Below are 18,239 nucleotides of genomic sequence, written 5' to 3'. Positions count from 1 at the left end.
TTATTTCTCTCTCAATATTTATTTATTAATATGGAAAATAACACAATAATTAATAAATAATTATAGAATAAGTTCTGTTTTACATACTCAAAACTATAAACCCACTTTGCCCCACACTGTATACAGTAGTCCCTCGTCTATCACGGGGGTTAGGTTCCAGAACCCCCTGTGAGAGGCAAAAATCTGCGAAGTAGTGACCTTACATTTATAGTATTATTTAGATATATTTTAAGGCTTTATAAACCTTCTCCACACTCTTATAAACCTTTCCCACACTGTTATTAACCTTTCCAACATTTAATTTGCTTATTTTACCACAAAATAATTAAAATAAATATATGAAAATACCCATATACCACAAGATTCTGCAATATAGTGAAAATCCATGATAAAATTTAGATATATACAATTTAAAAATCGCGATACAGTGAGACTGCAAAAAGTGAACTGCGATATGGCGAGGGATGACTGTATATATAATTATAAATATAGATATACATGTGTATTATATATATATACAAATACACACACACTTGAGAACGTTAATAGTCTGCTTAATAAAATTTAAGGCATCTGTGGAATTACAAGAAATTACTTTTGTACCTAGTTTTAGACTGAATGATTTATTGCATTTCCCTTAATCCTTAAGTTGCATATTCATTGCTCTATATTCCTCTAACTGCTGTCACTTAAATTGTCATGTAGAATAGGGCAAATCAGGGTCAGTTTACATAAGCGGCATCAATCTGAAGAACTTCATTAGTCTTTATTTCAAGGCATTATGCAAAGAAAACTGACATTAAGAGAGCCTTAACTGACAGCAAATGAAATCAATCAGCAAATCACTAAGCCATAATAAACTCAGTCAATTTGTAGATAACCCTTCCTTTTCCAGGTCTTCACCTAGGCAGTCCATCAAACACTGTTTTTTGTCCAAGTAGCTAACATGAATAGCAATTCTGTTGTAGCACTTGAAAGTTCAAGTGCTCACAGGCTTCAGCCTCTCAATAATAAGCATTAAAAGGTATTATCTAGTAGGGTTATACTTATACTTAAATAGGCTTCAGAAAAAGAAAAAAGATAGAGAAAGGGTCAAATTTGGGATGTAGTTTTTCCCTCTTAACATTAATGACAAAGAAATTATGCTCAAATCAGTCAGCAGCTTATTTACTTTAATCTAACTAGAGCTAAAAATTTTAACAAATAAAAAAGCTCTGTACTTTCATGTTTTGTGATTTTGTTTTTGGTCTTTACTAAGCGTGTTTGAAACATTTTACATACAGGCAAATATCATGTTCTCAGAGCTGGAATTTGAAGTCCAAAAAAGAAATATTACAGGAGTAGTAATGCTTCAATTACTTTGTATAATAATTATTCAATAGAAGTATATGGCAGACATCGTTTTATACTGAACTATAAGGAAACACTGAAGTTGTGGAACATTTTATTCTTTTGATTGCACATGTGGCAACTAAAGTGAAAACTGTGTCTATCAAATAGGTCACCAGTCAAAAACTTCTGCGAGTCAAAACACTAAAATATTCCTCAATATACCTCAGTTCACTTCCCCTGTCCCCAGGCTTGTTTGCAGTTCAGTCCAGCACAGCTCATGTCAATGCAGCCCTTTACAATGCAGAAAGCACCCTCACGTGCTCCTTACCCCAGCTGATGTCCCCGCAAGCCTGTGAGTGGAAGAACGGAAGACAGGCTTCACTGTCCCCATTTAAAGATGAGGAAATGGAGGAGCCTCGGTGCTGAGGACTGACCAGCGGAGGAGGTTAGATCACAGCACCAGGACTTCAGTCCGGGCATGTTGACTCTCCCTTACATTCTCCAATACCACTGATACATTGCCTGCCTCTTTCCCCAGAAAAGAGATTATTTTATAGCTCCCAAATACTATGCTCTTAAGAAAGACATTCTCATTCTGATCAACACAATGGTTCCAGTGAAACTCAATGATATGCAGAAAATCGCACAAATTCTTGGTTGCCCACTTACCTATAATCTGATTTTCTTGTTCGTCTTTTAGAAAGGCAAAAATATCAACCTGAAATTGAAATCTAAGCAAAGCCTCCTAAAATTCTGCCCAAGAACATTTATATGCCAAATATTTAAAGGAAAACAATTCAAACACCATCTATCAATGCTGTTTAATTTTCAAAGCTCTTTCATGCATGTCATATGATTGTTACAATCACCCCAGACGCAACAGGGCAGGTACCGCCCTCGCCATGCCCCAACTGAGGGGCTGATGCAGGAGAACTAGGCTGAGAGCGCACAGCAAGCAGTGATTCCAGAGCAGGGCCCCCAGCGTCCTTCCAGCTCCACAGGGATGACTCATACTCATCCCAAACGGGAAAGACAATGAATGAGAAAAAGACAACAATTAGATAAAATGAGAATTCCAGCTACCTGTGTAATTGGCATCTACAGGGGGAAGGATTTCATCTGTTCTATGGCCAATCCTATTACTTTGTGATGCAGACTCTGCTATGATTTTATTTTCTTCCTAATATTCTTCCTTGTAATAAACAAAGAAAGATTCTTTTAAAACCTTTTTTAAAAATTGGAAGTGGAGGAGAGGAAGAACTTTATGACTCAAGCCTGGTTTTTGAAGAATTCCTATCAGATTTTACTTAGTGTTGGCTCAGATCACTGATATCAGATCAGTCCCATAGGAATAATTTACGAATACTTTCAGTTGAGTTAAGGAGTAAGGAGTTATGAGATTCCTCAGTGAGATTCTGTGTAGCAGAAGCTTTATACACATGCATTTCCTTGCCCTCACATGTCATTCTGTCATTTTCAAAAGGCAAACAGATTTTGTTTAAATCCCAACAAAAAAAATTTAAAAACCTACTGTTCCATCCTACCACTATTCTGAAATAAAGCCCATGATGCAACCAAAGTGTCCCTCAACAGAGGATTGGATAAAGACAATGGAATACTACTCAGCCCTAAGAAATGAAGACATATTGCCATTTATGACAACATGGATGGACCCTGAGAACATTATGCTAAGTAAATCAGAAAAAGTTGAGAACTGTATGATTTCACATATAGGTGGGATATAAAATTGAGACTCATGGACATAGATAAAAGTGAAGTTGTTGCCAGGGAAAGGGGGAGGGGGAGGGGGAGTAAGGGAGGACATATGGTAGTGGAAAACGAGTTGGCTTTAGGTGATGGGCACACAACACCATCAATATGTCCATGGAGATGTCCACCTGAAACCTATGTACTCTTATTGATGGATGTTACCCTATTAAATTTAATTTCTAAATAAAAAAAAAATATCTTTAGTGAATAAATTTAAATGATTTAAAAGTTTTAAAAACCCATGATGCAAGATGTAAAATGTCTCATCTACTAAATATTTAAAAAAAAACAACTTATAAATTTCCTAGCTTTATCAGATTTTTCTTAGAAATCTTACCTATCAGTTAGGTGCCCAAGACTATGTTTCACCATAGAGGTAAAACCAAAAATACCTTTTTTATCATGTCTTTTAAAATACAATATGAGGACTAAGAATGGTAACATATATATCGCCTGTTAAAATATCTGAAATAAAAGAATAACATAATTTCACTTTTTTTTTTATTTATTCATTTTTAGAGAGGAGAGAAAGAGGGAGAGAGAGAAACAGAGAGAGAGAAGGGGGGAGGAGCTGGAAGCATCAACTCCCATATGTGCCTTGACCAGGCAAGCCCAGGGTTTCGAACCGGCAGCCTCAGCATTTCCAGGTCGACGCTTTATCCACTGTGCCACCATAGGTCAGGCCAATTTCACATTTTTACTCTCAAGATGCTATCCTAAAATTCTGATTGATGTATCCCCTCCTCCCCAACCTCCACTCCCACTAACCAATAAAAGTGCAAATCAAACAGGGAGAGAAAGGGCGGAAAGGAAGCGAGGAGGAAGGATGGTGAGGAGACTTAGTGTGTTGATACTGAAACTGCTCCAATGATTACCATGCTAGGCCAGGTCTCCAGCAAAGTCTTCCTGTTCATCAAAAACCAAAACATTAGAAGATACAGATTAAGGACAACAAGGCATAAGTCACTATGACTAATACCAGTGTTTAAATGCTATTGTTTAATTATTTCATAATTACTATCCCAATTTGCAACATATCCTTAAAGCTAGTCCTTCTGTGCGCATTAACATCTTAATGTGCATGACATTCCATTTCACTTAGCATTGCTTACAGCTCTGTTACCAGGAAATTTTGAAGAAACAACATATGCTTGTGCATTATCAAATCTTCAGAGGAGAATTCTAAAATTTTAACTAATAAATAAAAACATCTTTCTGATAATATTACGTCAGAAAATGCCACTTACTCTTCCTGGACAACAGAAAAAAACAATTAAACACACAAACTCGTATATTCATCCTCAAGCTAGCCCTCAAACCAAGAACATTTAGATTTCTCATTGGTACAATTTATATTTTGTGAAAGTGTAGATTACAGCTGTCGAGCAGCTAGATGAGACAGAGGATGGCCTTTCCCCATCAAAGCACATTTACCCTCTGATAAACTCATGACTTCCTAGCGATCACATCCCCTAACAAAGTGCGCTTCTCCGAGAATACCTTCCAGCCTCTGAGGAAGACAGTATTCCAACATTCTGTCTGGTTCCACTACCCAGTTCTAATCACTTTACTTTTAATTTAAAAGATATTTTGATTTTAGAATTTAAAGAGAATTCTAGAAACTCTAATAGACAACTACTTTAGATAACCCCAGAATCTTGTGATACCTTATTACTAAAATGATCTCACTTATCAAAAAGGTCAGCTATCCAATAATCTCAAACATTCAAAGCACAGTTGTGGATGCAGAAATAAATTTAAAAGAATATCTGGGAGACAAACAGCTGTCACAAAATATATTCTCTTTACTTTGCCCTGGGACTCTTAAACCCAACCCTGTCAACTCTGCAAATTAAAGGACCCAATCACAATGAACATCTCTGAAAATCAAGAAAGACCTACATTATAGAAAGATAAAACTTTCTTTTAGTATCAGAAAATGAAGAACCATATATTTAAAGAAAACTAAAGAACTATATAAAAGCCATTTAGGATCACACCAGAACAGCCTTTTCAAGGGGCAATCAGGGAATATACATAAAAAAACTTAGTATATGCTTATTATTAGTGCAGCAAATCCACTAATTCTAAAGAAAAATATAACAGTTCATGAAAACATTTTTTTGCAAAAGGACATTAATTGCCACCTTATTCATAATAACCAAAAAGAAAAAAAATCACTCAAATATCTACCAATGGAAAACTGAGTAAAGATACTGTATTAGTGAATCTAACTCAATCCTCAACTATGAGGTAAATCTGTATTTACAGACAGACACCCATCATATGTTACCACATTTAAAAAATATTTACAAGAGAGTGTGGTCCAATCATTGCTTAACTATATATAGACATATTATATATAAAAAAGAGGGATATAACTGTATTTATGACTAATAAATAACTAGAATAACTACAAAAATATATACCAAAATCTTAACACTGGTTACTTCTGAATGGCAAAATTTTATAACCAAAATTTCTTTATTTATTTATTTATTTATTTATTTATTTATTTTACAGGGACAGAGAGAGAGTCAGAGAGAGGGACAGATAGGGACAGAGAGACAGGAACGAAGAGAGATGAGAAGCATCAATCATCAGTTTCTCCTTGCAACACCTCAGTTGTTCATTGATTGCTTTCTCATATTGCCTTGACCGTGGGCCTTCAGCAGACCAGGTGACCCCTTGCTCAGCGACCTTAGGTCCGAGCTGGTGAACTTTTTTTTTTTTTGCTCAACCCAGATGAGCTCGTGCTCAAGCTGGCGACCTAAGAGTCTCGAACCTGATTCCTCCGCATCCCAGTCCGACGCTCTATCCACTGCGCCACCACCTGGTCAGGCTGAATGGCAAAATTTTAAATAATCATTTTCTTTTATTCTTTTAAGAGTCTCATTTCTTACTGTCATGATCAGGTATAACCTTTATGATTTTTAAAAGCTAATTTTAAATTTTTCTATGAAGTATCATATTTAGAGGCAAATGCCATTATATCCCTGAGTATTTTATACCAATGTTTTTTAACCACAAGTTCATGGACTGGTACTGGTTGGCCAGAAATTTTGTGCCAGTTTGCGAAAGAGTTAACCACCCTAATGTAGTACGAAGATTATAGACCCTATGATCTTAGTCAAATTCACTTATGTTCAGGGTGATTTCTGCTTTAGCGATCCCTGAAATACTTCTCCTATTTTCACTGGTCTCCAAGTATAAAATGGTTGCAAACCACTGATTTATATACTTTTGTTATAATATTACTGTTTATATCTATTATAATGAACCAGCATAATAAAAATTTTAATTTAAGTAGAGTATATTCTATTTAAAAAATAGCATTTGACATATTTAGCAAGATTTTCATTCAAAATGGCTGATTTAGCCCTGGCTGGTTGGCTCAGCGGTAGATCACTGGCCCAATGTGTGGAAGCCCAGGGTTTGAGTCCCAGGCAGGGCACACAGGAGAAGTGACCATCTGCTTCTTCACTCCTTCCCTCCCCCTTTCTCTCTCTCTCTCTCTCTCTCTCCCCCTCCAGCAGCCATGGCTCAAATGGTTTGAGCATTTTGGCCCTGGGAGCTGAGGATAGCCCCATGGCCTCACCTCAGGTGCTGAAATTTCTGTTCCAAGCAACAGGCAGTAGCCCCAGATGGGCAGAACATCACCCCTAAGGGGGCTTGCGGGTGGATCCCGGTCGGGCTCATGTGGGAGTCTGTCTCTGTGCTTCCCCACCTCCCTGCCTCTCACTTAATAAATAAATAAATAATCTTTTTAAATGGCTGGTTTTCATGTTTTAAAAAAATAATCAGATTTTTAAAAATTTATTTATGTGGTTGGGATAACATGAAGAAGAAAATATCTAAATAATACAATCATTCAAGTAAAATTGCCTAACATTTCTTTAAATTCTAACTATACCAAAAAAAGAGAAACTTCTTGTCCAGTGATTAGAAGGCTGCAGTATTAAGTAGCAGAGAACACAGGTAAACAATTATCAAGAGTGAGTCTTGATATTTTTGTTCCCTGACAGTTTAGGAACAGATATTGATTTCTTTCTTTTATACCCAAAAAATAAGAACAAAATTCCCTTCAGGATGCTCTTTATGATTTAATTTTATAAATACAACAATATAGCTGGAAGAAATTTCTATGCATGGAAAATAAGTATAAATGTAAAAAACTATGGTATCCCCAAAGTCATGAGTACAACACATAACAAAAAAAGCCATGCCTACTAAGGACTATATAATGACATGGTGGGTTAAGGGTGATTAAAGGATTACTATTAATACATTTATAATGGTGAGGACTCTGTTGTTTAAAATCATCACAAATAAGTGGCTTCACAATGAAGCCTTGTAATGAAGTATTTATAAACATATATTTATAAAATGTACTCTTTCCAGAGTTATAGTATTATGCACTAAGCTTTGAACACTTTTTTATAAGATGGTCTGGGGGATTTTTTCTTTTTAAATGAAATGGGCCCAGAAGTAAAATATTGATACCAAGTCTCTCAAGAGCACGTACAATTTAGGTGAAGCAGCTTCCTGAGTTGATTTGTCCAGTTCCTGCAATCAAGTGTTCCCTCACCCCACCTACAAGGGCCTTGTCTATGCTGGGAACAGTGCTGAGCTCCAAGGATGCCACTGTAAACCACACCAGGTGCCTGGCCTCCTGAAGCTGTTGTGCTAGTGGACAGCTAACAAATAAACACTGAGTGTGTACAATGTATGAGTCACTATCCTAAGTACATTAGATGTAGTAGTAACCCACTTAATTGCCCGGCACACCAACACTGAGTTAGAAACCTTTATTATCTTCACTTTACAGATGAAAAGGCTGAAATACACAGTTTACCTATCTTTCCCAGTTAATCTATCTTGCATTCCTATTGTCTCTACTATTTCCTCACAAATGAAATTGTACTCTACAGACAGACCCTACCTTTATTTTTTTCCTTCTCAGCCACCTTCTCTCTCTCTCTCTCTCTCTCTCTCTCTCACACACACACACACATACACACACACACACACACACACACACACACACACACACACACACACACACATTTTCTCTCCCTCTGTCTCTCTCTCTCAAAGAAAAGAGAAACAAAATAGTAAGCCATGGTTTACAAAAGGCAGAAAGGCATGATTACAGGCATGAGTGGAGCAGTCACTGGGTATGTGACCTTTAGCAGTTTACTTCATCTTGATAAACTTAGCTCCCTTCCTGGTAAAATGGATAAAAGCAGAGCATCTGTTAGTCATGAGGGTGTTGCAGGGATTAAATGAGATAATATATGTAATGTGCTTAGCGTAGTAGCCGGTACAGAATAAGCACCCAACATGTATTGGGTGCAGACATTGTTCTTTGCTGCTTACTGCTGAATGGGGATAGAGACACAAACAAACATTTATTGCATGCTTCCTTATATGTATTTTCCAGGTATTAAAAGCATTATATACTTATTTTAATAACAAAATTCAAAGTATAAGATAATGAATAACAAGTATTATCTTTATACAGTTTGGCAAAATATTTTTATTACAAAGTCTTGTGCATTCAAACCACACTGAACTTTACAGCTAAAACTAATTTGTCTAATCTAGGAATTCTTATTTTTAACCAGTTTTCTGGTAGACTGATATGCTGTTATTTGGGGGCTAAACACACAGATATTATAGTTCTAAACTTGTCATAGGAGCTTAAATAAAGTGTTTTTGTGGTGTTGGCCTCAGTGGAACATCAAGTAACATGGAAAAGTAAGTAGGAAAGTAATATTGATCTTGATCAAAATTATTCAAAGCTTTTGAAGAAACAAGAGTGAAGGACCAAATAGAAAGATATAGAGAAAAAGATCCTAAAAAAGCATTCCTCAAAATAAAACACACCACACACCCCTTCAAAGTAATGAAAGCAAGCTACTATTGCTTAGTTTATGTTTACAAGGGGCCACATATGCCACAAACTAATCGCCAGCACCACGTCTGCCTTCTCTGTGCTAGGCACTGTGCTCTCCACTCTGCATGTGCTGCCTCAGTCAAGCCTGAAAAATGGGTAGCATAACACTTTTTTGCAGATAAAGAAATTGAAGCTAAAAACTAGCATAATCTCAGACTAGTTAAACTGAATTTTCTCCTGTAGTAGAACACCAGTCACGTGCTCTTCTGGGTCCAGAAAGGAAAGGTCATCCCCTCACTCTCTTTGCCTCTCAGTTCAGTCGCGCTCACTTGTCCCCCTTCAGTACAGAATTAGGTATGTAATCCAGCTTGCCCTGCTGGGAAGGCGGACAGGGCTGTCTAGGAAAACTTCAGCATGCACTACTCTAAATGATGGCTGTGTAGGGTGGCCAAAAGTTCCATACAATACCACAACCTACACAGTGATCCTCTCCTCATCATTATCAAAGGGTATGCACCCGCTGAATACTCCACTTCACCAGAACTGAGTACAAAGCTGAACAAACACTGAATTCCTAAATACGAAGCCACACTTAGCATAAATATACATATTTATATACTGAAAAAAGGTGAAAAGTTGAGTTCCATAATATTAGCCTGTCAAATGGAAACCAAATTTTTCATCTGTGAATTTGTTTACAGTACACTATGACCTACATTATACACAGATGCAGAATGAATATTTTTGCAAATGTAAGAAAAACCTTACTATAGATTTAAAGACGCTTTACTCTTACCATTTAACATAAATGTCTAGATTTTTTAGTGTCAGATTTTATCAATTCAGGCCTTGCAGTCAAATACACTGAGATTTAAATCCAGGCAGGCTCTGGGCCCTGCCATTTACTTGCTGTTGATTTTAGGAGCAGTAACTAACCTCTATTATAGTTGTTTTTCAATTGCAAAATGGAGATAATGCCATCTACTTGACAGGTTCATTGTGAGAATTAAATGAGATCTTGTAATTAAAAAGCTAAGCATGAAGTAAGTGCTCACTGAAATGGTACATTATATTTAAGGTCATCATTTAACACAGTGCCTTTCTTCACAAAGTACTCAAAGTATATCACCAATATGTGTGTGAGGCGCTGGGTGTGGGTATCTGTGTGTCTGTGTGTATGTGTAAAACACTATTATAGCCCAAATCATGTGCTCTCCTCTCCATGGAATACTAAACCAAAATATATCAATACATTACTAAACAACCAAGTATATTACAGTATGTCAATTCAAAACTTACAGAAATGTTTGGGTATATGGTAATGTGCATAACTATTTTTATTAGAATTGGAAAAAAACAGTAGTTTAAAGTGTGGGTCTATGATTTCCTTCTTGCTATTCACAAATGCCAAAACCACAGACAGTTCATGATTTGCCTCTAATAATGGCATCCCTAGGAATCGGTCTCTTTCCAAATCACCCAAATCTAGAGTTTGGGGGAGCCTTTACTTGTGAATTATGAAAAGTGAAGTTCTGAATCAAGACAGCCAAGTAAAGGATTATTTTACAACCACTAGAAAAAGCTCAAATCATACTGTACTCATGTTTACAATGAATTCACAAATAATGAGAAATCAAATTTAAAATGTACATGTTAATCTTGTACTAAATGATACAGCATTCTAGCCTATAATTGGAAATAAAAATATTTAATGCTTAGTTTTGCAATTACATGTTTTACAATATTGATGGACAATCTAATGAAAAAAACAACTAGTATTTACTTTTTATTTGTAGAACATTAATTTGAGTACCAATAACAAATTAAATTAGGGTGTGAAACATGTAGAAAAAATTAATATAGCCCCATTTGGACTTGACATTAATTTTGTACAAAATTAAAATTTCACAGGGTCATAAACTGAAGAATGAAAAAGTTTATTTTGAATCTCAAAATGAGAACACAGCCTAAGTTGTAAGAGATAGCTGTCGTTTAAATATAATAAAAAATCGAGAGTACAACCTCTTTTAAAATATCAGGCTCCTGATAGTTTAGACAATGCTCACAGATTTCTCTAGTAAAGGCACTGGGCATTTTTAGAGAATAAAGCAAATACTGAATTTTGTTTTGTCTAATTAAAAAGTATTTTAACCCTAAAGGAATAAAATGACACAATAGTAAACCAGAATAGAAAGATACACGCAGCATCTGAAAATGATTATGTTTTTGAAAATAAATTTCTTTATTAAGTTTATTCTTAAGATTATTTGAGGTTTTTTGATTTGGTGCTTTGAGTTCCATAAATGAAATAACCCTGTTTGCACATATTACAATGTTTCTTTAAAAATAAATATATACTAAAGAGCAAAATACATGGCCAAATACAGTTCTAGATTTGCTAAAATTAAATAAATTACCACATAAGAAATGTTGGATATACTTTGGAATTATTATCATTGAAAAATTTCAAGTATCTCTCCTGATAATTTTATCTAAAGCAATTTATTTTAAAATAGTAAGAGCTACAAATTGAGACTAGCTTAAAAAGATAATAACCCAGTGTCTTATTGTCCTCTGCTGATTAAAAAAAAAAAAAAGCATTCTTTTAAAACTGTACTTAGCTATAAAAGACATATTTTCCTTAGTAACAAATACTTTTAAGGATTATTTAATAGGCTAGATCAAGGCTTTAAAGAAAAAATACACTTGTGAAATACAGTGTTACATGATAGAAGAAAAATGTTTGCATATACGTTATGTTATTCACAATACTTTGAGGCTTTCATTCTCTCCAGTTAGCGCAATTTATTTTCCTACACGTCTCAGTAGCAAACAATGTTATTTAGACTCTAACCTGGCACGCTACCACCTCTGGCCCGCCCTTGAGCCCCTCCATCGCAAAGGTCTCCAGGTGCAGTTTGGGCAGCTGCAGGGTGAAGTCATTCCTACTTGCCGCAGTCCGTGACAGCGAGATCTGATCTCTGACCTAAAGGGAAAAAAACAGCATCAATGGTAATTCCCCTTCAGACACATTAACTGGGATGAACTGGGTCCCCTTGAGCCCACTGAGTGGACTTGCATTGATCGCTGGACCTGAAATCCATGAATAAATTTAGGACTAATTGATTTTTCGTTGCAAATAAATCTCTAATTCAGAGTGCTGGGGGAGAATGTTAAGAAGAAAAAGCATCCTCCTGCTGTAAATGAGGGAGGGAAGAAGAGTCAGTGGAGCTCTTCTGATCAAGGGGTTTTGAATTATTTTTCACTGTTCCACCCTGAAAAGAAAAAGGAAAGAAGGGAAGAAGATCCACAAAATCAAAAACAAACAGTCATCTCCTAATTATTATCACTTTTTTTAATAACATGTTTAATTTAACTGGTATTAACTGATATATTCTGGACAAGATAATTAGGTACTAGTCTTTGGGAAAAAAAGCTTCATAAATATGTACCCTGGAATAAAAACAAATACACTCAATAAACAAGGATACTTAAAAATATACTAGAGTAAGAGGTTTGTCTGCCCTTTTTACTTTTATTAAATTTGAGCCTTATCGATTAAATAAATATAAACCAAACTGGTCATGCAACTTCTAAATAAGGTAACAGATAAAATCAGTAGAATTTTTACCATATTTTAAGTATTCGGAAAGGTAACAATACAAACATTTCACAGACAGGAGACATACCAATTCTCTAGCTAGTATAGGAATCATATGCAGTTGATATCACACTGCCACCTTCTGGGCAGATGAAAAAATACTCCCTATATAACACAAAATAGAGGAAAACATTCACAGATTATTTTCATTTCTAATTTCCAAACTTAGTAAAAGCCTTAAAAGTTCCACAGTTTAGTTTGCTTTTAAGATCAGCAGGCCCTCATTTTTACTCATATGGTTTAATGATAGAAGTTTTCATACACAGGCATATTTTCTAACTTTCCCTATGCCTAAATTGGTTTAAAATTTTCTCTTTGCCACCATATACTTGATAAATATTATAGAACTAGCTTAGACTCAAAGGAAAAAAAAAGAATTTTTATGATCTTTTTTAGCAAGGTAAAAATGGGGATAACTATAAAAATAACATTAATTGCTAAAATAAATATATTTCATCTCTACTTTTACCTGAACAACTTCAAATGTAACTTGGCAATAATACATACGTAATAGAAAACCTGTCCTTCATCTTTCTATTCTATATGAGCACCTAGTAAAGCTGTTTGAGTCATCTGTTTTATAAATAAACTATCATACTATATAAGCTTTCCTTAAACCAGTAAGTACATACAAACATATGATCATAGCTTTAATTGTTCATGCTAATCTATGGGTATAAAAATCCAATTACTCCCAAGTTGATTTGAAGAATTTCTGTCAAAGTGTATGCTGTAAAACATACAATATAATACGATTTTTATAACAGGGTGAGTACTATGCACACACGGGAATCCCAATTCGGAATATATATTCATCTGTAACAAACATCATTCTCCAGTCTTCAGTCAGAATGAGAGTGCTAAAAACTTACTTAACCTAGCAGAATAAATAATGGTTTATAAATATATTTGTTTTAACTTTATATTTTGTAGGGCTACTTTCGCGTGCCTTTTTTTTTTTTTTTTTTTTTTTTTTTTGGTCACCAATGTGCACTCAGATAAAAGAAAACATTAATGTGGATTAAGGTACTGAGAATTTATCAACATCAAACCACTGGTGTTTTGCCTTCTACCCTTCTGAACCATAGTCAATAGATCTAAATATTTTACTGCACCCTGGCCAATTCATTGTTTGATGTTTAAAAACTCACCCAGAATCAAAGAAAATTTATTAAATTTGAGCCCCCAAATGAGATACTATTAGCTTTGAAAGTCAAGTTTAACTGCGATATTGATGATTCTCTTTTTTCTGTGACAAAATTCACTAGGGAAATCCTGGATGTCAAAGTACAAAAGCAGATTGCTAATACGGGCAAGGGGGGCGGAGGATGGTGCGCAATGTAGGTATAATCCACAACACAGTTCCAGCTCTGGGGGGCCTCGAACCTGACTGACATCAGGCACCACCTTCATCTGTGAAGCTAGATGTACAGGAACAGTAAGCCACATTTTGTGTTCTCTAAATAAACTTTCTAAACAAAATTAAGCTGGGGCATTTGGCATTTAAAACTGTGATTTATTGTCAAATTAACATTTTCACTAAACATTATTTAATTTGGCAAATTAAATGATTATTTTTTTCAAAAGGATTCGAAATGCAGCTGTTTTGCTAAATCTAATGATGAGCATCATAATTACTTTATTTGAATAATATGCATGTGTTAATACTTGCATTTAATTTAAATTATCTGTTGAATGCTGACAGTGCCATCAGGAAACAGCGAGCCATGATATATAATAGAAGAAACATCACCAATATTTCTACTGTAATTTAAAAATTGTTCCACTTCTAAATTAAACAAAACTTTGAGAGCAGGCATCTAAACTGTTTTTCCAAATATTTCTAGATAAAAGGTTTTTTAAGTTTTGAAACAAGTTTGGCTCAGAATTCTTTTATTTTAAAGGGTAAAGGAACTGAAAGCATCATGTTGAGAGAATACAGAACAATGACCCTAGGACAAGTAAAAATGTAACTGCAGCAAAGGAGCAAGAAGGAAAGGTGACAAGGAACAGGAGAAATAAAGAGTGGAAAGGAGAGACTGCTCAGAAAGAATGCAGAAGGTGCAGCTGAATGTCAGGGTGTGAACAGGATAAACAGGGAAGAAAGGCAACACTGAACATTAGAAAAAGAGCTCTCCCCTTAATGCATTAAATTTGTCCATGAAAAAAAAAACCCAGAACAGGCAGCTGAGAACAAAGTAACTAAAAACAGAAAAGAGATAACTGGGATTTCTTTAGGAAATACTACCCCTTAGACACAGAATGATCCCTTTCAAAAATGAGAATCTAAAATAATCATAAAAAGCTAAGAACTGTATGATTTCACACATAGGTGGGTTATAAAACTGAGACTCATGGACACAGATAGAAGTGAAGTGGTTATGGGGGATGTGGGGGAGGGGAGTGGGAGGGGAGGGGTGGGGGTGCAGGGAAGGGTGTAAACAGGGACAAATATAAGGTGACGGAAAATGATTTAACTTTGGGTGATGAGTATACAACATAATCAATAATTAAAATGCTATAGAAATATTCACCTGAAACCTATGTGTTCTTATTTATCAATGTCACTCTGTTAAAGTTAATTTTCTAAATAAAGTTTTAAAATAAATAAATAAATAAGTTCCTTTGCTGTCAAAAGTTCTGAAGTAACAATATGAGAATAGTAAAATTATTTTTACCCAAAAGTAGGTTCACCTTTTAAAATACTGATTTTAACATGAATTAGGATTAAAGCAACCACTGTCACCTGTCCACGAATTATATTATAATTTCAAATTACAAACTGATTTTAAATTATAATTTCAAAAGTCATTTATTCTGTGTACAGCAATAATTATTCATCTTATAATTAAGATTCTATACCCTCTCATTCTGATTTTATAAATGTGAGCAAATTACACAATGTTTTTTTTACTTTAAAACAGCTAACTTCATTTTTAACATATAATGATTTTTTTCATTGCATTTCATAATATAAATTGCAATTGTCAAATTGTATGTATTTTTATAACATTCCATAAAGGCTGCACAATTTCATATTTTGACAAACATACTTATTCCATTCTAAATTTTTGATTTTTAGAAAGAGTAGTTTACTTTTTCCCTTTCTTATTACATACTTTCAGAAAGAAGATATTTCTCAGAGATGTAGAGAGAAAAATTAATGAAACTTTCTAAGAAGTCAAATTGTTATGAAATATATATTTATTTTATTATAAAAATCTAGTTTCAGAATTATGTGATTCATAAGCTCCATGTAGTGCTATTTCTTTTCCTCTGGTTAGCCTTTACTCACAAGACACCAATCTATACTCAAACCATAACACCAGAAAAGCTGTTTCTGCTAGATATATCAACTATGGAATTAAATTAGTCATTTTAGAAAAGCTATTCAACTCTCAAACTATGAAGCCACCAAAATATATGAAGCTTCATCTTTTCTCATACAGAGCTATAAATCCCTATGGACACAATGTTCCAATTTGTTTTAAAAAAAAACTAATGAATGTAGTACCAACTATGTTTCCAGCAACAGGATACCAAGGAAGAAGCAGGAAGTTGTAGTAGATCAAAACTTAGATACACTTAAGAAGACATATAAGAAAATGTATATAATGCCTGAATCTTGACTGCCTGGGAAAAGTAACTGATATTAGGACTTCACATTCTTAATCTGCCTAAAATTACACTTTCTCCAATCTATTATAGCCAGCAGTGCTACAAAACAAATGTTTGTATCAGATATTCCCATCAAATACAGACCTCCACAGTATTTCCCGCCACCTCCATTCTTATCACTGTGTTCATGTTTTACTTTGCTGACATCCCTGCCTTCTTTTCCCACATGGCCTCTGTACTTCCTTCCACATCCATTGATACCTTCTTGATTTCCCTTCCCTCTTTATTCTAATTTTTTTATCCCACATATTAGTGCAGCTTACACCCTATTTTTCAACCTAGGCGCTAAAGAGTGGTGTATAGATGACATGCTACAGCCCAGGAACCAAATCTTATCTACCACCTGGTTACTGAAAATAAAGTTTTATTAAAACACAGCCATGCCCATTCATTTCTGTATTGTCTTTGAGTGCTTTCCTGATAGGACAGAGTTAGGTACTTAAGGCAGAGATCATACGGCTGACAAAACCTAAAATATTGGCTGCCAGGCCCTTTACAGAAAACATTGGCCATCCCTGCCTTAGAGGTATAGAAGAAATGACAGTATTTTTTACCATCTATAAAATTTCTTAAAGTTACCATATCTTACCAGAGAATGTAGAACATTTTCTAGTGAGTCAACCTTATATCACTAACACAGAGTGCCATCTCAGATAGTTTCTAGCTCCTTTTTTCTAGTGTTTCTTGAAATAAGTATAGTATCTCCTAATATTTTAAAGTTGACATAGTCTAGTATACAGATTGATTGGGTATAACTTTCCTGGCACTGGTATGATCACCCATTTTAATATTCCATTAACAGAAAATTTCATTAAACAAATAGAGTAGGCATACTGGAGAGGCTTTTGTAAATAGAAAGAGAAGAGAATCAGCCAGAGTTAAATATACTCCATAGTAACAATAGTAGCAAGAAAAATGTTATCCAAACAGATGCTCTTAAGTACGTAGTCAAATAAGAATGTCATTTTAAAATCATAAATTCTACAAGGCAGTAGGAAAGAGAGAATAACAAAAAAAAAAAGATATTTAGATAGTTTCAGTACTCTGGTATGTGCCTAGTGAAAGAAGCAGGTGTTAAAGCATGCTGAGATTATGGAAATGACAATAATATTGAATACTTATATCTAAATGGCTATCTCCCATTTTTACCTTTTCCTTCACTACTGAATTAATGAAATGATAGAGTACAGTATAGTATAATTTCTAGCAGTAATAGTATCATTAGTGCTTCTATAAGTACTTTATAATTTTCAAAGTACTCTGCACACTAGCTCACTAGATTCTGCCATCCACCTTGTGAAACAGCTACTGCCATCCCTAACAGGAGGATGAGTCCAGTGCTCTTAACAAGAAATAATGCCTCTTAATATCTGTAATGAGCAGTTAATAGTTGAGAAAATTGTTAAAGACTTTGATACTTCTTCCATTTCCCTACTTAAAGAACAACACTATTTTTTTTTCTTTTTCTTCATCCCTTGTCTGCAGTCTTTGCAAAAGTGTGTAAGTTTTAGAAAAGTAGTTTTGTGAAAAGCAACAGAGACTACTATTTTAAACATCCTTATTTTCCTCAGTAGCTCCCTTGGACCTGTGGGTATTCTCATTCATTCATATTACTCCCCCTGCTCTACTCCCCAGCGGCACACACAACTATGACACTGAGACAGGTTACCTGTGCACTAATCAGCCTTACACACAGGTCACAATTTCATATGGGAGATCCCCAAACTATGGGGTCCCAGGACCCTTGCCACAGTCCCTGCTGCGCCCCCCACCTTGGCACTGTCAGCAGAGGCAGGTGTGCACTGGTGCTGTGGCAAACACAGACATCGACCTGACGAGAAGAAAGTGAGGAACTCGCCTTCCTTTACTGGGAGGTTGTTCAACTTCACCTGCAACTCC

General features: G+C 35.0%; 1 protein-coding gene across 1 annotated transcript in view; it reads right to left on the bottom strand.

Moving 5' to 3' along the window:
- Positions 1-18,239, bottom strand: part of CCDC171 (coiled-coil domain containing 171) — a 395,587-nt gene that overhangs the window by 101,149 nt on the left and 276,199 nt on the right. The window contains exon 24 of the mRNA XM_066368208.1: positions 11,856-11,987. Within this exon, the coding sequence (XP_066224305.1) occupies positions 11,856-11,987 (132 nt within the window). The remainder of the gene's footprint in view (positions 1-11,855; positions 11,988-18,239) is intronic.

This window comes from Saccopteryx leptura, chromosome 2 (assembly GCF_036850995.1).
Source record: "Saccopteryx leptura isolate mSacLep1 chromosome 2, mSacLep1_pri_phased_curated, whole genome shotgun sequence".
Lineage (NCBI taxonomy): Eukaryota > Metazoa > Chordata > Mammalia > Chiroptera > Emballonuridae > Saccopteryx > Saccopteryx leptura.
Note: the sequence above shows the minus strand (reverse complement) of the source record. Positions and strands in the feature narration are given on the sequence as shown.